This window comes from Loxodonta africana, chromosome 2 (assembly GCF_030014295.1).
Source record: "Loxodonta africana isolate mLoxAfr1 chromosome 2, mLoxAfr1.hap2, whole genome shotgun sequence".
In the NCBI taxonomy this organism is placed as follows: domain Eukaryota; kingdom Metazoa; phylum Chordata; class Mammalia; order Proboscidea; family Elephantidae; genus Loxodonta; species Loxodonta africana.
This window is the reverse complement of record NC_087343.1, coordinates 75,022,084-75,045,287: the sequence shown is the minus strand read 5'-3', so window position 1 is coordinate 75,045,287 and position 23,204 is coordinate 75,022,084. Positions and strand designations below refer to the sequence as shown.

General features: G+C 36.2%; 1 protein-coding gene across 3 annotated transcripts in view; it reads right to left on the bottom strand.

Moving 5' to 3' along the window:
- Nucleotides 1-3,066: 3,066 nt before the first annotated feature.
- Nucleotides 3,067-23,204, bottom strand: part of BDP1 (B double prime 1, subunit of RNA polymerase III transcription initiation factor IIIB) — a 118,049-nt gene continuing 97,911 nt past the window's right edge. For all 3 annotated transcript variants that reach the window (XM_064272962.1, XM_064272961.1, XM_064272963.1), the window contains 9 exons: nt 22,690-22,840; nt 22,282-22,462; nt 20,009-20,072; nt 18,715-18,901; nt 17,616-17,820; nt 13,799-13,838; nt 10,970-11,237; nt 9,310-9,559; nt 3,067-5,149 (listed from right to left, as the gene is read on the bottom strand). In XM_064272962.1, the coding sequence (XP_064129032.1) occupies nt 5,018-5,149; nt 9,310-9,559; nt 10,970-11,237; nt 13,799-13,838; nt 17,616-17,820; nt 18,715-18,901; nt 20,009-20,072; nt 22,282-22,462; nt 22,690-22,840 (1,478 nt within the window). In that variant the 3' untranslated portion in view covers nt 3,067-5,017. The remainder of the gene's footprint in view (nt 5,150-9,309; nt 9,560-10,969; nt 11,238-13,798; nt 13,839-17,615; nt 17,821-18,714; nt 18,902-20,008; nt 20,073-22,281; nt 22,463-22,689; nt 22,841-23,204) is intronic.

Sequence of the window (23,204 nt, the reverse complement as noted above, 5' to 3'; positions counted from 1 at the left end):
AAGCTCAATATCATCAGTCAGAACAAGGCCACGGGCCCACTGCAGAACAGATCATCAATTGCTTATATGCAAGTTCAAGTTGAAGCTGAAGAAAATTAGAACAAGTCCACAAGAGTCAAAGTACAACCTTGAGTATATCCCACCTGAATTTAGACACTGTCTCAAGAATAGATTTGACGCGCTGAACATTAATGGCTGAAGACCAGACGAGTTGTGGAATGACATCAAGGACATCATACATGAAGAAAGCAGGGGACATTAAAAAGACAGGAGAGAAAAGACCAAATGGATGTGAGAAGAGACTCTGAAACTCTCAATGTCAAGTAGCTAAAGCTACTGGAAGAAATGATGAAGTAAAAGAGCTGAACAGATTTCAAAAGTCAGCTCAAGAAGACAAAGTAGTATAATGACATGTGCAAAGACCTGGAGTTAGAAACCCAAAAAGGGATGGACATACTCGGCATTTCTCAAGCTGAAAGAACTGAAGAAATAATTCAAGCCTTGAGTTGCAGTATCAAAGGATTCTACAGGGAAAATATTAAATGATACAGGATACATCAAAAACAGATGGAAGCAATACAAAGAGTCACTATACCAAAAAGAATTAGTCAACGTTCAACCATTTCAGGAGGTAGCATACGTTCAGGAACCGCTGGTACTGAAGGAAGAGGTCCAAGCTGCATTGAAGGCACTGGTGAAAAACAAGGCTCCAGGAATTGACAGAATGCTGATTGAGATGTTTCAACAAACAGATGCAGCACTGGAAACGCTCACTCAATGCCAAGAAATTTGGAAGACAGCAACCTGGCCAATCGACTGGAAGAGATCCATATTTGTGCCTATTCCAAAGACTAGAGATCTATCCAAATGCAGAATTTATCTAACAGTATCATCAATAGCACACACAAGTAAAATTTTGCTGAAGATCATTCAAAAGTAGCTGCAGCAGTACATCAACAGGGAACTGCCAGAAATTTAAACTGGATTCAGAAGAGGGCACGGAGCCAGGGATATCATTGTTGTCAGATAGATGCTGGCTGAAAGCAGAGAATACCAGAAAGATATTTTCCATTGACTGTGCAAAAGCATTCAACTGTGTGGATCATAACAAATTATGGATAATGTTGTGAAGAATGGGAATTCCAGAACACTTAATTGTACTCATGAGTAACCTGTACAGAGATCAAGAAGTAGCCGTTCAAACAGAACAAGGGGATAGTACACGGTTTAAAGTCAGGAAAGGTGTGCATCGGGTCCTATCACCGTATCTATTCAATCTGTATGCAGAGGAAACAATCCCAGAAGCTGAATTATATGAACAGAGCAACAGGATTGGAGGAAGGCTCATTAACAACCTATGATATGCAGATGGCACAATCTTGCTTGCTGAAAGTGAAGACATCGTGAAGCACTTACTAATGAAGATCAAAGACCACAGCCTTCAGTATGGATTACACTTCAACATAAAACAAACAAAAATCCCCACAAATAGACCAAAAAACATCATGATGATAAATGGAGAAAAGATTGAGATTGTCAAGGATTTTATTTTACTTGGATCCAAGATCAACACCCACGGAAGCAGCAGTCAAGGAATCAGACGATGCATTGCGTCAAGCAAATCTGCTGTGAAAGAGTTAAAAAGCAAAGATGTCAACTTGAAGACTTAAGTGCACCTGACCCAGGGTGTTTTTCAATCACCTCATATGCATGTGAAAGCTGGACAATGAATAAGACTGAAGAATTGACGCCTTTGACTTATGGTGTTGGTGAAGAATATTGAATACGCCATGGAGTGACAAAAGAACAAACAAATCTTGTCTTGGAAGAAGTACAGACAAAATGCTCCTTAGACGCAAGGATGGCAAGACTTCGTCTCACATACTTTGGACATGTTATCAGGAGGGATCAGTCCCTGAAGAAGGACATCATGCTTGGTAGAGGGTCAGCAAAAAAAGAATATCCTCAATGAGATGGATTGATACAGTAGCTGTAACAACAGCACAGCAACGATTTTGAGGATGGTGTAGGGATTGGGCAGTGTTTTGTTCTGTTGAACATAAAATTGCTACAGGTTGGAACTGACTCAAGGGCACCTAACAACGCCACCAAGGGATGACTGGCTACCTGTGTAAAGCGCTACAGCTTCAAGAACTTAAAGATCACAAGAGAATCAGCCGAGGCTGCATAAGCATTCCCAGAAGAGCTCAAGACACTCATAGACAGACTACCTTTCAGAGGAAGTCTTCAATTGTGATAAAAACAACTATTTACATAGCACTTACATTGTATTAGGTAGTATAACTAATCTGGAGATGATTTAAAGTATATGGGAGGATGTGCATGGGTTACTTGTAAATACTATGCCATTTTATATAAGACTTGAGCACTCGAAGATTCTGGTATCCTCAGGGCGTCCTCAAATCAATCCCTCCTGGACAGGAAGGGACAACTATGAACTGTAGTTGAAAGAGAATAACCAGTTTTGGTTAAATGTACATAAATATCTTTATTTAGTCTTTTGAAAAGTAAGAAAATGACTATAGAAATTGTATAAAATAACTTTTATTTACATAATTCATACATCGTAACTGCTTTCTTTGGAACAAGAAAACTTACAAATTACAGATATTGCTTTATTGTCAAGACTTCTTCAAGCAAAATACTATACGTGGGCACTCCTATTTGAAACAACATGGTGGCAAACAGTGTATATTAATATTCTTATCTGTGCCTCAATCATTTACCAACAATTAGGCTTTTAAACCATTATGTTGATCACTTGCTAAGACGTTAAATGTTCAGGAGTAAAAGTCAAGAAAAGATAAAGACCTTTAATCATATCTCTTTTAAGGTTTATAAGATACAAATTCTCTGCAACATCTTTATATGAATCAGACTTAACATAGGTGTGAAAAGTCTTTCCACCTTGTAAGATAAATACATTGATTAAGTTTCTCTTTTTGCAAGATTAGTTTTAAGGATATAACAGTAGGATAATTTAGCTGGCTGACTTGATTCTCTAACACAATGTCCAAAGATAAAATCATTCTTTATACAATAAGCAAGTGACAGGTATTAACAAAGTTAAAAAAATAAATATTACACAAGGGATAAAACAATAGTTTAATTGTGGCAATTTAATATTCGAACACTAATTAAGAGAAAGCAGCTTTTTTCAGAATGAGACTTTCTTTTTTAATTACAAAAACAGAGTATTAAAATAGCAATGTGAGTTACTACCATGATTTTTTGGAACTTGTTAATCACATGAAATAAATGCCTATAGAGAATTTCCACTCAAATTTATAGATCCTCTTTTGTGACCAAAAAATTAAACCGTAAATTTCACTAGAAGACAATGAATAAGAAATGCTCTAACAGCAATAATTTCAATAAATAAGCATTACTCTCGTAACTTGCTGAGCCATATCCTATTTTCCTAATGAGCCTGAAACCTGGCTACCTTTTTGTAATATACGAACATAATTATCTAGGCTTTAAAATTTTTCCAGATGAAATGCTAATCATTTCATAATAGAATCAACACAACTGAGGCACAACTTATGACTTCAAAGACAAATAACTCATAGGCTTCGCCAACATAAAGTAAGAAAATTGCTGTCTAATGCAGGTGCCAGCAAACTAGGGATCAATTCCAGGCAGGCCATTTGTTTCCGTATTGTCTATTGATGCTTTCGCACTACAATGGAAGGGATGAGTAGTTGCCACAAATACTATTTGGCACAGAAGCCAAAAATATTTCCCAGAAAAAGTTTCCAACTCCCAATAGAGTGTATTATGAACCCAGGAAGTTTTTCAAATGAAGAATGCTCTTTTAGAACTTTACTTTGAACCAATAAAGATGTGCTTAGGTAGATACGACAGTTACATACGTAAATCATCCAATCTTTAAATTAAAAATAACCCTTAAGTTCATATTGATGATAATCACCAACTTTATCAAGCCTTATCATTATTTTCTGTTTTTAACATCGCAATTAAGTTCTGTGCTTAAAGGCTTAAGAGTTCTTTGTGCAGAATTTAATGGGAAAAACAAGGAATTTAAAGTTTTTTAAAAAGAGGAATATATGTGTATAATGGACTGTATGTTGTATGGAATCTGCCTCAGACATGAAGTTAACGTTTTTTTCCCTTCATGTGAATCCTGAGATTATCCACAAAATAAGAACAACAAAAAATTCACAGTAGAAAGGCAATATACTAAACTATGAGAAAAATGTATTCAAAACATACACACTATCCACACACTTTGTTATATCACTTAAAATATCTTTAAAAATTAAACAGGGGAAGGAGACAAACAAATTTGTTAATGCCTTCTTTACCCACAATCTGAGAGATGAAAATAATTAAAACTGGATATCCTTTTAAATAAAAAATTTAAAAATAAATAAGCTCTTTGATGTTGCATCTTCATAAATAATAAGTTTAAATACTAGTTCTTCAATTAGGACAAATGTTACATCAATGTGAATTATAAAAATACATATTTTTCAGTCAAATAGTTGATAATAGAAAAGTTTTTAGCATTTACCATACTAAAGTGGAGTTTCACAATTTACTTTCATATACTTAGAGGCAACTGAAAAGGCCTTCATCATTAAAAAAAAAAAAACTTTACAAAAAGAAGTTCGATAAATGTTAAATACAATCAATCTCTACATATGTCGGTACTGTGATTTATACAAAGAGACATTTATCTACGACATTCTAAAATGTCCGTGTGTGCTCAGCACAGGAAGAGTCAAAATGTAAACAAGAGGTGTGATTTCTGTCTGAGAATGCAGTCTCAATTGCTTGGCATTTCCAAAATGTTGAATTAATCAGCAGTGTTTCCCACTGAGTATAAAAGCTTCAAAATCAAGCTTATTAAATATTCAAAATTAACCTAAATAAAAATAGACAGCGATGTTTCTTTCTAAATACTGCTTTGTTAATGTAATTTAATCTGGAAATCCCAGGCTCAAAAAAAAAAAAAAAGAAGAAGCCTGTTTTACTCTGTTTCATCCACTTCAATGAAGATATCACTAAAGAAATATTGAGAGATGGTGGTTGGCTCCTTTTCAGATGTCTGATTTTGGCCACTTTCACATTCTTCTTTCAGTAAGGGCTGATCACAAGGAACCTAAGAAGGGAATAAATATAAGTCTGCTGTATAACATTTATACATTGCTAGTGGTTTTTAGTGGTAGTCTAAATTTGTATAAATTGTTTGAAAAGCAACAGAGCAATAAATACTAAAAGCTTTAAAATGTTCATACTCACTGACCCAACAATTTCATTTCTATGCTGTTATCTTAAGAAAATAATCATAGACATAAGAGGTTTATGAAAAAGATAATCTGTAGCATTACTTACAATAAAATCAGAAGCAGCTAAATGTGAAAAAACAGATTAAATAAATTACAGTGTATTTATACGATCCATTACTTTACCCTAGTTTCCATGTTTTCAGTAATGTAGAAAAATACATTGTTATTAAGTATATATTTAAAACATTTTTATTAGTAGTATAATAGACAGACCCATGAAACAGAACAGCACTCAAAGGAAACGTCATAAATCAAAGAGACCTTATCAAAAATTAACATACTTAAAATCTGTAAGAAATTAAGACAGCGTAGTATTGACACAAGAAAAGACAGATTTATCAATATATGAGAAGACTAGCAATAGCCCTAACACACTTGGAAATACAGTATCTGATAAAAGGACATTTTGATAAAATATGAATTACTGAGTAATGATGCTGGACAACACTATAACCATTTGGGGGGGGAGGGGGCAGACCTATGCCTCACCAAAATAAATTCTAGATGGATCAAAAGATTTAAATGATGGGGAACCCAGGGTGGAAAAGGGGAAAAGTCCTGACACATTGCAGGGATTGCGACCAATGTCACACAAAAAATTTGTCTATAAATTTTTGAAAGAGAAACTAATTTGCACTGTAACCTTTCACCTAAAGCACAATTAAAAAAAAAAACTAAATGTAAAACAAAACAAAACAAACTACTATAGGAGACCACGAAAAAACACTTTTATAATCCTGGATTTGGGGTGGGGGTATCTGTTTAAATGACATGAAGGCTAGAAATCAATGAAGAAAAGATTAATAAATTCATCTACATAAAAATAAAAAATGTTTGCATGGCAAAAACAACCACATGCAAAATCAAAAGACAAATGACATATTTGGGAAAAAATATTTGCAACATATATCACAAAGGGCTTTTTTCCTTAATATAATAAGAGCGTCTACAAATCAATATGAAAAAGACCAATAACCTAATTAAAAAAAAAAATTCAAGTGGTATGAACAGATGGCTCACATAAAATAAAGCATAAATGGCTGAAACACATGAAGGGATGCTCAGCCTCACTCAGTAAGTATATGCTCATTAAACCTACAATAAATGTCAAAACTGAAAAAGTTTGATAACATTAATATGAGGAAAAAGGCCCACTCATATACTACTGATAAGAGTAGACACTGATACAATCTCTAGGGAAGAAAACTAGGTAGTATCTGTCAAAAGAACAATCATGCTTTTTTATCAGCAACTTTACTTCCAGGAATTTAACCTATAGGTAAGTGTGCAAAAGACTATTTATAAGTTAGTTATTACTACATTGTTGGAAATAGCTTTCAAATACAATTTAAATGCCTACCAGTGTGAGACTAGTATCACTCTACAGTATATCCAAACAATGGAATATACACTCATTAAAAATAATGAGGACATGCTTGGGCATTTATCCCTGAAAAATAGAAACTTTTCATACAAAAACCTGTGCATGAATGTAATCGCTAAAAACTGAAATCAACCCAGATGTCCATCAACAGACCGACAGTTAAACAAAGCTGTGAGACTCCACACTACAGGATACTATTCAGCACTAACAACGAACAAACTATTGATCCACGTAACAATTTGGGTGACTCTCCAGGGAATTGTGCTGAGTGAAAAAAGCCAGTCCCCAAAGATCACATACCATACGCTTCCATTTACACAACATTCTTGAAATGACAGGTTCAATGGAGAATAGGTTGCCAGAGGTTAAGGACTGGGTAGGGGCAGGAGAGAGGTAGGTATAAGAAGGAATACAAAGGATCTTTGTGGTGATGGAACTGGTCTCTGTCTTGACTGTATCAATATCCTGTTGTGATAGTGTACCATAGTTTTGTAAGATGTTACCATTGAGGGAAGCTGGGTACATGGGATCTCTCTGTGCTATGAAACCATAGTACAGGTGAAACTATAATTATCTCAAAATAAAAAGTTTAATTAAAAAAAAAAAAAAAAGACTGAGGAAGCTCTTTCAGTACTGTTTTCTCAAAGATCTCAAATACATATTGTTAGGTGAGAAAAGCAAAGTATAGAACAGTATGCTATTACCCGTGTAAAAAAAGAAGGAAGCTTACATTTGTGTATACATAAAATGGGAGCCCTGGTGGTACAGTGGTTAAGTGTCTGGCTGCTGACCAAAAGGCCAGAGGTTCGAATCCAACTGCCGCTCCTTGGAAACCCCATGGGGCAGCTCTACTCTGTCCTATTGAGTCGCTGTAAGTCAGAATCAACTCCACGGCAACGGGTTTGTTTTTCTGGCATACATACATAAAGTACCTCTGGAAAAGTAAACCAGAAGCTGGTAACACCACATGCCTGTGGAAAAGGGGAACTGGGAGGCTAAAGACAGAGGTAGGGAAAAAAAAAAATCCTTTTTTGGTAGACTGTGGATTTTGAAACATGTATATTACTTATTTAAAAAAAGAGCAATTGAATGTAAAAACTAATTTAGATCCTCACGTCATACAATTATGCTCCAAAGTAAATAACCGTGAACTAGAGTTAATTTTTAAAAATTGATTACTGAAAATTTTATAACCCTGAAGAAAAACTTCCTAATTATAAAAGCGATTAAGAAATTACAAAGAAAAAAAAGTCATGGATTTGACTACTTAAAAATTTAAGATGTATGTATATCCAAAATCCGCCAAAACTTAAAAAAGTAAATACCTTGGGAAAAATTACTTGCAGCAAAAAGTTAAAAAGGTACTTGGCTTTTTTACAAAAAGATCTCATACAAGTTGGTAAGAAAGCCACTAAGATTCTAAAAGCTATAAATCAGCAGAAGAGGAACAACAACAACAGAGAAAATAAAATTAAACCAATGAAATGACATTTCTACCCTTCCACAATTACATTAAATAAGGAAAAAAAATTTTTTTGAAGTGTTAATAATGCTGGCAAGGAAGTGATGAAGCTGGCACTGCTAAGTTGATGGTAATTATAACAACCCTTCTACAAAGCAATTTGGCAATAATCTTGGTCTCAGAAAATAATTCAAAATATTAAAAAAAAATTTAAAAGATGATCTTTACGTGAAAGTCCCCCTTTCTTTGAGGCTCATACTACCCAGTAGATGATAATTAGCCTATTGTTCGTTGGGGTCTTTGCTGTTGTTGTTAGCTGGCATTGAGTTGGCCCCTGCACATGGCGACCCCGTTATGGAACAAAATGCTGCCCAGTTCTGCACCATCCCCATGGCTGGCTGGGAATCAGACTGTTGTGATCCACAGGGTTTTTCATTGGTTGATTTTTGGAAGTAGCTTGCCAGGCCTTTCTTCCTAGTCCATCTTAGTCTGAAAGCTCTGTTGAAACCTGTTCAGCATCATAGTAACTCATAAGCCTCCAGTGACAGGTGGGTGGTGACTGGCTGTGCATGAGGTGCACTGGCTGGGCATCAAACCCAGGTCCCCATAGAAAGCGAGAATTCTGCTACAGAACAACCAATAAGTCACCCCAATATTCTTCCAAAATCTTGGGTACAGGTCCACAGATTTTTCCATCCCAGCACTAGCTATCAATCTGGACAGCAGTTAGAATGCATAGAGATGAAACATTCCAACGAATTCTAGTTTTATGCTTCTTTGAATTCTCGTAGGTGTCAGGACATTTCTCCTAAGGCAAACAAAATTCAGAGACTCCTTCCTTTTATTTCCACAGACCGGGAAGGTCTTCGTATTAAAAGAATGGCTATCAAATGTCCGTTTATGACTAGTTCAACAGCTCTGTACTAAACTAGCTGTAACTTCCTAATTCAACACCACTTCTTCTTCCAGTAAGGGAGGAGGGAGCTTGATGAGGAGGACATGGACAGGAGCTGTACTGCAATAATTCCTGACATATAAATGAAAATAACAATTACCATGTTTTTTTCCTTGTATCTGGCATCCAACCCATTTTCTAAAAACAATAAAATACAGTAGTTACCACATACCTGAGCGGCTAAACTGTCAGTATTCTCAGACTGTGTATTAACAAGAAGACTTGAAGATGGAAGTTGATCAGAGGACTCTTGGATTTTTTTCTGGCTTTCATTAGGTGGATTAGGTCTTTTCAAATTTTTTCTTGATACAGGTATAAGAGGTTTGAGGCGCTTCTTACTATGGACTTGAGTAGGTTCATCAGACTCCAAACTATTCTTTGAACAAATTAAAGACAAAAATCCCAGGGGTCTTCGGCCAGGTCTAGAAATGCAAATGTAAAGATACTCAGGAATATCCAGGAAGACACATTCTTAATACCAGCCTCTTTCCATTAATGCTAAAATGACACACTTTACTAACTACTGATACCACTACACAATGACATGTAGTTGTGACAAAGGTCAAAGCTCACTCCAGGGCAGTGCTTCTAAAATGTTACTTGTGCATACAAATCACCTGAGGACCTTATTAAAATGCAGATTCTGACAGAGCTGGTGAAGGGTGGGGCCTGAGTCCTGAATTTCTAACAAGTTCCCAACAGACAGTCAAGCAGCTGATCCTGGGAGCACACTTGAATAGCAAGGCTCTAAAGCAAGAGTTAGCAAACTACGGTCCCAGGTCAAATGCAGCTTCAGTCCAGTCCAGTGCCGTGGTCAAACGCAGCTTACCACCTGATTTCGTAAATGAGTTTGACTGGAACGCAGCTATGCTCACACGTTTACATATTGTCTATGGCTGCTTTTATTCTACAGCAGCAGAGTTAAGTAGTTGCCAGAAGGAGTAACCGCATATGGTCCACAAGGACTAAAATATTTACGATATGTCCTTTTACAAAAAACGCTTGCTGCCTCCTGTTCTAGAACAGTTTCTCGACCTATTTTAACCCAGACTCCCTATGACACTTCATTCTATTCTCAATACATCTCTAAGGCCAGAAAAGATGGTACCGAGCTTTACCTCTCTGTAGCTTATGTTACAAAAACAACAGGTGCTCAAGCTACAGATGCCTTAGAAGGAAATCACTGCTTTAGCCACTGTTTGTTTTTGTCACTAATACCAAAAAAACAGATAATGTTTTGAATGCTGCTGACAAGCCAATACTTACTGATAACCTCTAAGACTAGTTTCTACAGTATGAGGAAAATAGTGTGAAAGAAGTTGGGTTTGGTCTTAAATTCCAGACTTACAGGGAGAAAGCCATGGTTTTATCTCTACGGACAATCACAAAAGAGAAAAATGCACATGTTATTTGGGACTTCAATATAACAATTTCCATAGCAACCTCTGGTGTCAGCCCTATGTCTCCTACCATCTACTTATGCATTGATAGCTACTGTTTAACAACCACGGACAATCCAGAAGAGAAAGTATGCAATACATTCTAAAGATCTCCTACTTAAATAGCCAAAGTTTCAGCACTTTAACAAATTAGGTTCTTGTTATATGGAATATATATTTATCTGAAAAGTCTTCCAAGTGTCTGACATTACTGTATTTCCTTTGTTGAAACTCTTTCCTTTTACATTACCGACAGAGTAATACATTTATAAAACACTATTCTTAGTGTTGGACTTAAAGTTTATATACATATTACATCTGTTCTGTATAGCTTTTATTTACCCAGTGGGGGTGGAGGGAAAGGAACATTTATTAAAGATTTTCTCAGGATACCTGGATAGGGGGGTTTTCGAAGATGACGTTTTGCTATCCATTTGGTGAGATTTAGAAGCAGCACCAGTTCTTTCTTCCTTATCAGACACAACCATCCCATCCTGAGGTAACTGAGTTGTATTCCTTTCTTCATGTGAATCTACTATTTTATCAAGAGATATGGTTTCTGTGCTCTGCAAAGCGGGTTCAAGTTGCTCTTTCTGAGGTTCTGGAGTTGCATATGTGCTTCCTGAGGTAGGGAAAATATTGCGTCGCTTGGAAGACTCCCCTTCAAAAAAAGAAACAAATGGTAAGCACACTCTGAAATTAATTCAATCTAACTATAATATTTGAAGGAAAAAAGTCATCATGGTATTCTATTATAAACTTATCCTAATGAGAATAAGTTAAACTATGGTTTGTGAGTTAGCTGTGCTGTTAAGAGTATCGCAACTGCTTACTAGCTATGGTAACAGCTTCTGCATTCAGATACCAAATAGTCATATTAATATCATTTTGACCTAGAAAATCTTTCTCCATAAATATTTCTTGAACCACCAAAATGACAGGGTGATCACTTTCTAATAATTCAAGGTTTGTTAAAATGTGGAAGCTAAGCCAATCCAAAATTTAGGTGGTTACTCTCAAGTATCTGTGTTATTACAGAAAAATAAAACCCACAGATTCTCAAATACTCAGTTTAGCTAAAGAGTTCTCTTTCCCAAACTAAACAGTGAACAAAATCCAAGTAATTAGGACAAAATAACGTGAAATTTCTTGTTAAATAGAAGACTTTCCCTTACAAAAACCAAAACCCAACCCATTGCCATCAAATTGATTCTGACTCACAGTGATTCTATAGGACAGAGTAGAACTGCCCCATATGGTTTCCAAGGCTGTAAGTCTTTATGGAAGCAGTTTGCCACATCTTTCTGCCAAGAAGCAGCTGACGGGTTTAAACCCGCCAACTTTTCGGTTAGCAGCCAAGCGCTTAACCACTGCACCACCAATGCTTCTTCTAGTCCTTCTTCCACCTTAGGATAGCTGTTTCTAAGGTCTTGTTACCATAGAGAGCTTTCTAGCGCCATGAAGGCAGAATCAAGCTGATAAGTGTAACTGCTAAAAGAAACCCCATTACAGGAGGCATCTAATATATTCATTAATACTTCAGACTTCAGTGTGTTGTGATATTTTAAATACATCTATCATAGAATGGTGGAGATGGAAGGCAGAAACCTCAGGACATTTCTAGAGGCTGGAAACTGTCACCATAATATTTTCACAGTCAAAACTGGGATAATTGAGATTAAATCTATGACACTATTACTATTATAACTGTTTTAAAGAATCAGAACTATCATAGATTATCAAACTCTTCTACCCTGTAACTCTAATTCTGTAAGATGCCATCAGCAACTTTTATTGCCGAGTGCCACTACCACTGTCAAGCAATGGCTGAAGATGTGACTGATAAGCCTAAGGTATAGCAGGTTTGAAAGAAATGAGGAAAAATATGAGGAAAAAAATAAAAACAAAGAGATGTATAAGATATGAGAAAAACATTTTAATACTCCAAAGAGACAAAAATTCCTGTAAAAATAGAAGGCCCAAGATCTTTCAGCCTCCAGAAGTGGCTTAAGCCTAATAAGATCTCTTTTCAGCTTCTCTAGTAGTTATCTAGGAATCTCTGAGTGATATAAACGATTAACACAACAGTCTGCTAACTGAAGGGTTGGAGATTCGAACCCACCCAGAGGTACCCTGAAAGAAAGGCTTGGCAACCTACTTCTGGAAAAAAAAAATCATTGAAAACCCTATGGAGCACAGTTCTACTTTGATACACATCAAGTTACCATGAGTCAGAGTCAACTTGACAGCAATTTATAGGTTTTAGCATCAATCTGGAAACCCTGGTGGCATAGTGGTTAAATGCTATGGCTGCTAGCCAAAAGGTTGGCAGTTCAAATCCACCAGGCACTCCTTGGAAACCCTATGCGGCAGTTCTACTCTGTCCTATAGGGTCACTATGAGTTGGAACTGATTCGACAGCAGTGGGGTTTTAGTTTTTTTGTTATCAATCTAATTCTCACGGTAAAGCTAAAACCCAAAACCAATCCCACTGCCATCAAGTTGACTCTAACTCATGATGACCCCATGTGTTACAGAGTACAAGTGTTCCATAAGACTTTCTTGGCTATAATCTTTTATGGAAGCAGATCAGGATGCCCTTCTTCCATGGTGCTGCTGGGTGGGTTCAAACCGCCAACCTTTAGCTTAGCAGTCATACGCAAACCATCTGCACCACCTAGGGACCTCTCTGTGTAAAGCTAAGGACCTATAAAAACTTTATATGCAGCCTTCTAATTCCCAAAATGCAGCTGTTCAGCTTTTCAAGAAAATCTCTGTATTCATGATTTTCTATTAGTTACAGGATGAAAGGAGCTTCTTTTGGCTACTCCGCCTTCCCCCTCCCCCGCAAAAAACCTAGTTGCCATCTAGTCAACTCCAACTCATAGTGACACCATATGTGCCAGAGTAGAACTGTGTCCCACAGGGTTTTCAGCAGCACATTGCCAGGCCTTTCTTCTAAGGCACCTCTTGGTAGACTTGAACTCCAACCTTTCAGTTAGCAGCTGAGCACATTAGCCATCTGCACTACTCAGAGACTCCCTGGCTACCAAATGTAGCCAAAATCCAAGATCTCAACAGGGAAGAGAAACTGCTGATAACAAAGCTATGACTCCTAAAGAAAAGTAAGCAAGACTGCTTCAATTTCAAATTTGAACAAGGTACATCAAAGATCAGGGATACTCAGTAAAATGCAATCAGGTTAAAATTTATTTCACTCACCTGTTTCCTCAAAAACATTTACTAATTCCTCTGAACATACCTGTTTTAAGAAAATTTACAAAAATGTTAGAACCCATTTATTGATTAAAATTAATCTTCTTTCTTTTTTAAAGTAAAGGAACTACGTATCTCCCAGAAACCTCTAGGGTCAGGCAACATCTTATGGGAATTTTACCAAATATTTATGGAAAAGACATTGCCACTGTTTTTTAAACTGTTCTACAGCACAGTAGAACAGGAAAAGCTTTCAAGTGCCTTTTATAAATCCAGCATTAGATCAATACCAACTGCAAACCAGTCTCACTTATACCAGTGCCAAAATACCAAATTAATTATTACAAGTTTAATTTGGCAAAACATCAAAAGACTAATATACCATGATCAAGTAGAGTTTGTTCTAGAAATGCAAAGATGATGTTATACTATGAAATCTATTAATATAATTCAACAGCTCTGAGGAGATAAAAATGTACGATCATCTCTACTTCTGGGAAAGCCTTCTGGTAACATTCATTCTTGGGAAAAAAAACTCAGTAAGACTAAATAGATACACATTTTCCTAACATCATAATATATAACTATCACAATCCAAAAGCCAGTATCCTACTTAATAAACACTAAAAGCATTCCATTAAAGTCAGGAATAAGAAAAAGATGTCTACTATCAATATTATTTTTAACACTGCTTTTGAGTTATACTAGACAATATAATTAAATAAAGAAATCAAAGCTCTAAAAAGTAGAAGAATTAAAATCTTATTTGCAGATGATATGACTGTTCACCTAGGAAACCCAAGAGAATCAACTGAAAAATTACCACATACAATGAGATAACTCTATAAGGTATCTAGACAGAAAAGAACCTATTGATAACAGCAAAAAATATTACAATTCTTAAGGATAACTAATAAGAAATGTACAAGATCTACATGAAGAAGAAATTAAAATACCATGAATTACACAAGACAAATAGAAAGACATGCCATGTTTTTAGATACGAATATTCAACGTCATAATTATAGGGTCAATTTTCCCTAAGTTAATCAGCCAGGTAATTTGATCCTAATACAAGCAGCAATTGGATTCTTAAAAAATCTGAACAAGGAAATTCTAAAATTCATACACATTTTAGAACATACAAGCAACTATGAGAAATCTGAAAAAAGAAGAAAATTGCATTGGGTGATGGGTACTGAGCGCATCATAAAGCTCCAATAATTAAAACAATGTGATACTTGCCCCATAACAGGTAGGTAGAACAATGTAAAAGAAAAGAAAGTTCAGAAACACATTTATTATAGACTGAATTGTGTCCCACCAAAAATTATGTTGAAGTCCTAACCTGGGGTACCTGTGAATATGACCTTATTTGGAAATAGGGTCTGTTACGGATTGAATTGTGTTCCCCAAAAATGAACGTTGTAAATCATAATCCCTATACCTGTGAATGGAAACCCTGGTGGCACAGTGGTTAAAGTGCTATAGCTGCCAACCAAAAGGTCAGCAGTTTGAATCCACCCAGGCGCTCCTTAGAAACTCTATGGGACAGTTCTACGCTGTCCTAGACGGTCGCTATGAGTCAGAATCGACTCGAAGGCAGTGGGTTTGGTTTGTTTTATACCTGTGAATATAATCCCATTTGGGAATACGGTTTTCTTTTTTACGTTAATGACACCACGTCAGTGTAGAATGTATCTTAAGGCAATTATGTTTGAGATATAAAAGAGCAAACTAAGCACAGAAGCAGCTAGCTTGAATGGAAAAAGATAAATGCTACACAGAGATCGCCAAGGAACACCGAGGAGAGTGCTAGAGAAGCTGACAAGGATTTTCCCTCAGAGCAGAAAGAGAGCGTTCCCCTAGCTGGTGCCCTGATTTTAGACTTCTGGCCTCCTCAACTGTGAGAAAATAAATTTCTGTTCATTAAAGCCACCGATTTGTGGTATTTCTGTTATAGCAGCACTAGGAAACTAAGGCAGAATCTTTGCAGAAGCAATTACGGTAGTTAACAAGATGTCATATTGGAGTAGGGAGGGCCTTAATCCAATGACTGGTATCATCCTCAGAAGAGAAGACAAAGAGAGACCCAGGGGGAAGATGGCCATGTGAAGACAGAAGCAGACTGGAGTTACGCTGCCACAGCCAAGGAACATCTGAAACCACCAGGAGCTAGAAGAGGCCAGGAAGGGTCCCTCTCCTATAGCCATCAGAGAGAACATGGCCAACACCCTGATTTCAGACTTCTATTGTCCAGAACCGTGAGAGAATAAATTTCTGTTGTTTTAAGCCACCCAATCTGTGGTACCTTGTTACAGCAGCCCTACGAAACCAATACTTCACCCAAACACATATGGGATTTAATACTTTTAAAAAGTGGAATTTAAAATCAGTGGGGAAAAAATGGGGAAAATTAAGTTGGCTCTACTCTATAAATTCTAGACACAGCAACAACATGAGCTAGAAGAAATTTTTTTAAATCTCAAAGAAGGTCTTCCAACGTATAACATAATCCCTAGAAGTCAAACACGAAAGAATGATAAACTAACTACAGAAAAAGAAAACGTTTGTATGTCTATCTGAATGCAGCATATGTGCATTCTAGAATTAAAAATTATAAAATCAATTTTTTACAAGATTTCCTCTATTGTTAAAATGGTAAAACAAAGTTTAGAAAATAAAAATCACAAATAAGTCCAATGAACAGATACACTTGTTTAAATTGCTGAAACTTAGTGACTGGCACATGGGAGTACATTATACTATTCTGCCTACTTTTATGTATGTTTGAAAATTTTCACATTAAAAAATCAACCAAAAAAGTATGCATGAGAAAACCACAAAAAGTAGAGTCAAAAGACAAATGACTCGGAAAAAATATTTGAAGCTCACATCACAGGTGTATATACAATTGAGAGTTCATCCAAATCTATAAGAAAAAGGCTAACAACTCGGTTGAAAAATGGTTAAAGAATATAAAGAATCATTTCATAGAAAAGGAAACACAAATGACTCTTAAGTATATGAAAAGATGCTCAACCTCACTCATAATAAGAGAAATTAAAACTACTGTGGGATACCACTGTTCACCTACCAGATATATGAAGATATGTACTGCCTTCTGTATTTGCTATCATCCAAGGGATATTGGTCTTCAACTTTCCCTTTGAGAATATGGGTTCTAAATAGACTTTTCCATAATATAGTTACAAACTATGATGAATGCCAGAAACAAAAACAAAAAGTTGCCATAAAACCAACACCTCAGAGGTCAGGCTTCCCTGAGGCAGTGATGACTGAGCTAAAGAAGAAGTTTGTGTGTTTTTCATGGGAATGTTTTATACAGAAGAGAGAGCACCTGAAGATGACCAACAATATGGCCAGAGAGTGAGTCAGAAGCTAGCACAGATGAGAATGGAGTCAGAAAAGGGCCAATAATCATAAAATCATTAGGAAGCTTTATTTAAGTATCAGGGTGCTAATGGTGATTACTATTATCATTTTACACACCAGGAAACCATCCTTCAGATATGCGCAGTAACTTGTCTAAGGTCTCACTGCTATTAAGTGGCACAGCCAAACTCCAGATCTGTATGATGCTTTTGTCCTTATTTTTAGCCACTGTCATAGTGTTAAGAGTGGGTTCATGATTAATGTCCACCAATTTTCAACTAGAACTGGCTGAAAGTGACAATCCAAAACGGTTTTACCTCTATTATACATGCTGAAAAGTACTAGATTTATCATTACGTATCTTTAAGAGTCTAAAGGAGAAAACAGAAATAAATCTGCTGGAAGACGCTTAATGATGCTATCTTACCTCAGAGGTATATTCCTGACAATCATCTCTTGAAGTCAGTGAACTTATTTTGGCAGGAGGAACACAGTCACTTTCTTCAAGCCTGCAATGAGCTCTCTTCCTAGATATAAGATCCAAGTTAGCCAGAGGCTTTTCAGAATCATCTCTTCCAAAATTAGATAAACATGTGGCATCTTGACCAATTGAAGTTACTGGAAAGCTCATGCTGCATAGAAAATAAACACATATTAAATCAGTGAATTAGAGGTTACTTAATGAGGTTAAAGCCTGAGCCAGTCCAATGAAAACTGCCCAAAAAACTCCAACGCCAAAACCAAACGAAGCCCGTTGCCATCAAGTCAATTACAACTCATAGGGACCCTACAGGACAAAGTAGAATTGCCCCATAGGGTTTCCAAGGAGCAGCTGGTGGATTCCAGCATAACTAACGTACACATGCTCATGGCCACACAAATGCTAGTTTCTAGCTCCATTCATATACAAAGGCTTACAACTTAGTTTCCATAATGATGAATTAAATTTGAGGTACATAAGCAGTGTTTTCCTTATCTATAAAGTTAAATTTTTAATCCAAAATGTCCCTTCCAAATATAAAAGGCTTCAATTTTTAATGTTACTTGATGACAGATGTCTTAATCAATGACTGTTAAAACACAACTAAATACTTCTACAATTAAGAAAATAAGATTTTTAGAAATAATATAAAAATGTTACCTCTCTATATACTATTTTTGCAACTTCTTGTGAATGTATATTTATTTCAAATATTTTAAAGAGTTTAAAATAAACATATGAATGTTTATGAAGTAACTACATTTTATGACTCAGATCACAAATTTTTTTTTAAAGCTTTCAAAATACTTAAAATATCAAACAGGCATTATAGAAACAGGTATCATATAAAAGTATTATGTCATTTATATACTTAAATGGCATCCTTATCAGACACAATTAATCATCTTACATTTCTTCTCTAAGTTACCACAAATTACTAAATAAGATCTTGATGGCAATTATAAACAATGTCAGTTAATGGCTTGTTCAATCAATACATAAAGCACTTTTCTTCTGAGCAAAAAGAGTTTAGCTCATTAATTACCTCACGTCACTCCTTTCTTCTGTATTCCTTGATTTAACCAATATGGGTGCTGGCAGTAAAGGGTTTGGCATTAACTGTGCAGTGGTGTTAGTAAACTCTTCTACTGCATCGGCTGGGATTTCCACCAGAGTTAAGATGAATGTTTGCTCATCCTCTCCATCTTGCTGTACATTAGCAACCAGATTCACTATCAAAGTTTAAAAGTTAGTCATAAAAAACTGAGCCATGAAACAACAGAAAATTATTATTTCATTTCTAAAACAGTTTCATGACAACTTATCACTAAGGCTAAAATTTAAACACCCCACTCTCAAAAAGTTATTTCATAAAGGATAATGAGACATTATGGAGATGATTTATAATTCTGAATAACAAAACTTATATACAACACACTTCAAGTTATTTTTGTTTTTTAAAAGGCCACCATGTGTGTGGATATATATATATTTTTAATTGTGCTTTATGTTCAAGTTTCCAATTCAAGTTAGCTTCTCAAAGTCTTATACACACATTGTTATGTGACCCTAGTTGCTCTCCCTACAATGTGACAGCATCCTCCTCTCTGCCCTGTATTTCCCGTGTCCATTCAACCAACTCCTGTCCCCCTCTGCCTTCTCTCATCTCACCTCCAAACAGGCTGCCCCCATAGTCTCATGTGTCTACTGCATCCAAGAATTCACTCCTCACCAGTATCATTTTATGTCTTAAAGTTCAGTCTAATCTTTGTCTGAAGAGTTGGCTTCGGGCATGGTTTTAGTTTTGGGCTAACAGAAAGTCTGGGGACCATAACCTCTGGGGTTCCCCCAGTCTCAGTCAGATCACTAAGTCTGGTCTTTTTACTAGAATTTGAGGTCTGCATCCCACTTTTCTCCTTCTCCAACAGGGATTCTCTGTTGTGTTCCCTGTCAGGACAGTCGTTGGCGGTAGCTGAGCACAGAACATTTTCTTAATATACCTTGTTATGCCATTTGATCTAGATGTCCCCGGAAACAATGGTCCCCAGACCCCAACCCCTGCTACTCTGTTCCGCAAAGTGTTTGGTTGTATTGACGAAACTTGTTAGCTTTTAGTTTAGTCCAGCTGTGCTCATTTGCCCTGTACTGTGTGTTGTCCTTCCCTTCACCTAAAATAATTCTTGTCTACTATCTAATTAGTGAATATCACGCTCCCTCCCTAAGGCCACAGTATATTAAGAAAAAAAAAAACTTTTTTTACTGTTTATCTATAGTTATATACAGGGGTTAAAATTATACTATTAGGTTCTATGACATTTTACTAAAGCAGATTATCATACCTGGTAGGTCTTGAGGGCTGATTACATTCTCTTGCTGGATTTCTGGAATACTAGTTGGTGTACACTGCCAGGAAAAATTAAAAGGAAAAAGTAGGATTGACCAAATCTTAGTTTTAAAAAGTTTTCTTGATAATTTTTAACAGATATTAGTTTATAACCTATTTAACTACATGTAGTTTTTCAAGTGTTTTGGATCTTTTAGCTTTCCCAATACATTTTTTATTCACTGAAATACAGACACACACATTGGAATCTTGACTAAACTGTTAAAAATCTGTATTCTATGAAACGATTTTTGAAGTGTCAATACTGGGAGCTGCAAACCCCTCAACTTTCTCTCTACCCCTATATACCAACCACTGTGTTACTAGTAGGTAACATCTAAATGGAGGCAAAATGGTCTCCTTGCCTTTAGTATGGCTCCCTCCAGTCTGTTTCCACAAAAATCAAACACATCATCTTTCTAAAATGCAATTCTGATTGTCATTCTTTACTGCTTAAAATCTTAAAACTCATTTTGCATTAATAATCAATTCAAGCAAAGATCAAGAGGCGCTAAAATAAAATCACTGTATAAAAACTGCTAGGCCTCACGGCACGGATTACTTACTAATACAAAGTGGAAAAGATGCCTATTTACAATAGAGAAATCTGGCAGGCACTCCCCTAGCCAAAAGATCAATTAGCATTACTAGTAATGGGACAAACTGATATTATGTATCTCCTCTTGATATGATGCAAAAGGAAGGCCACATCAACATCATTGTAGTAAAATCTTGCCAAAAAATGTTTAATCTGAATCTAATAACTAGGAAGCAATAAAAATATCCAGACTGTGGACTGGCCTGGACTCTTCTAAAATGTCAAGTTCACAAAAGAGGAAAAAAGCCAGGAAAACTGCTTTACATTAAAGGAGTCTAAGGAGAAATGACAACTAAATGCAACGTGAAAGTGTTGATTGGATCCTGAATTAAAAAAAAAAAAAAAAAAGCTATAATGGATATGATTAGGACAACTAGGGAAATTTAAACAGGAACTGTATATTACATAATATTATTGAATCAATGTCAAATTTTATAAGTATAATGATAGTACTATCACTTCTCTGCAGAATGTCCTTGTTCTTATGTAATAAAAGCTGGAGTACTTACGTGTGAAGGGTCATACCTGCTACTTACTTTCAAATGGTTCAGTTTTTTAAAAAGTACCTATCTATCTATAGATCTAACTGTAGGGATGGAGAGCAAGAGAAAGAAAGTAAATGTGACAAAATTTTAAAAATGCATGAATTCAAGTGAAGGACATATATGAAGACTTTGCATTGCTGTTCCAACTTTTCTCTAAGTTTGAAATTATTTAAAAAAAAGTTGAGGGAGAAATTTCATAACTTTGGATGCAGTCCAAACTCCTTAGTAAGTAATAAAAATCCTTTTATGATCTGTCCCCAGGCTACCTTTCCAACTATATCTCTAACCACTCTTTATTTATATTCTACTCATAATTACTTACAATTCCCTGAACATGTTATACTGTTTCACACCTGATCTTTACATGACTGGCTAACTCATGCTTGCTCTTCAAGATTTGGGATTCTCTCAATCCTGTCTACTCACTGGAATCCCTGGGGAGCTGTAAAAATATTTCTAAGCTTGGGGCCTACTCCCAGAGGCTTGGAAGGCGTTGAGCACCACTCCCATAGTGTCTTGGGCAAACCTCTCTCACAGCACCTATCACACTGTGTTTGACCATTCATGTTGTCATCTGTCTCCTACAACATTGTGTTCCCAGTACCTCCCACAGTGTCAGACATGTAGTAACATCTCAATAAATGCTCGCCCTGTGGATGAACTCCTCAGATTCAGGAGCTAAAAGCAAAAGGTGAATTCTCTGTGTACAATTCCTTTTTCAAAGCTTTTATAACAAAGCTGGATATTAGCTGTTTTATCTCTATGCTCCAGAGACTAAAGACACACTTAAAATTCTATTGTAATATATTCTTGCAAAGGCAACGCTAAAAGGACAGAAAACAGATCAGTGATTGCCAGAGGCCAGGGGCGGAAAGAGGGAGTAACTCCAAATGGGCACCGGGGAATATTTTGGGGCGACAGAATTGTTCATAGATTGATTGTGGTGGTAGTGGTTACATAACTACATGTTTATCAAAACTTGTAGAACTGTGCAATAAAAAAGGTACATGTAAATTATATCTTACTTTTTTTTTAAATGGGGGAAACAGTCTTAGCCACCCCTTGTTATATTTTACACACTTTTACCTCTGGTTCATGAAGTGTAAGCACACTGTCTCCACTGGAATGCTTTCTCAGGGGCTCTTTAATAGGACTCTCGCCGAGACCCCTATCTGGACCAAGTGTATGAGGTCCTGTCTCTGAAGAAACTACTGGAGCAACTGACAATCTCTGTACCTCTTGAGATCCCTCTTCTTGAGCTTCACTTCTAAAAAAGAGTTTTAGTATGTATTTGAAATCAGGCATACAATCACAGAATAAACGATTTTTAAAAGCTAGGTGCTTCAAAGATCATCTAATTCAATGGTTTCTGAACTTACAAAATATATTTAACACAGCAGAAGCTCTTTTTCAATCAAATTCTTAAAGTTATAGTTACCGCTATAGTTAAAACCAAATATAAACAGGATCTCTAGGATCTCTTCCCTCTCTTACCTTCCAGTTATGTTTGCTTCTTGTGAAATACTGGTTCCTCCGATAACCTGTGCACATGCCAATTTGCTCTGCTCCTTACTCTCTGCTGTTATAACAGATTCAAACTTTTTGTTCTCCAATTCTGTTTCCTGGACAGAATTTTCCTCAGTTTCTTAAATAAAAAACACATTTAAACATCATGCTGAGTGAAATAAGTCAGTCACAGAGGGACAATTATAATATTCCACTTTTATGAAATACAGTATTCCCCTTGTATGAAAACAGAGTTGCTGTTGAAGCTGCTTATGTACAACCAAAAAACCCTATGGGATTTGGCTCCTTGGTTTGGAGGTTTAAGGATATGATTCCATGGGACATTCCAAGTAACTGGTCTAATAACACATTTAGTGCTTCTGTTCTACCTCCTAGTTTGATGAGCAGTGCTGGGGTCTTAAAAGCCTGCAAATGGCCATCCAAGACACAACAATTGGTTTCCATTCACCTGGGACAACAGAGGAAGAAGGACAGTCAGGAAC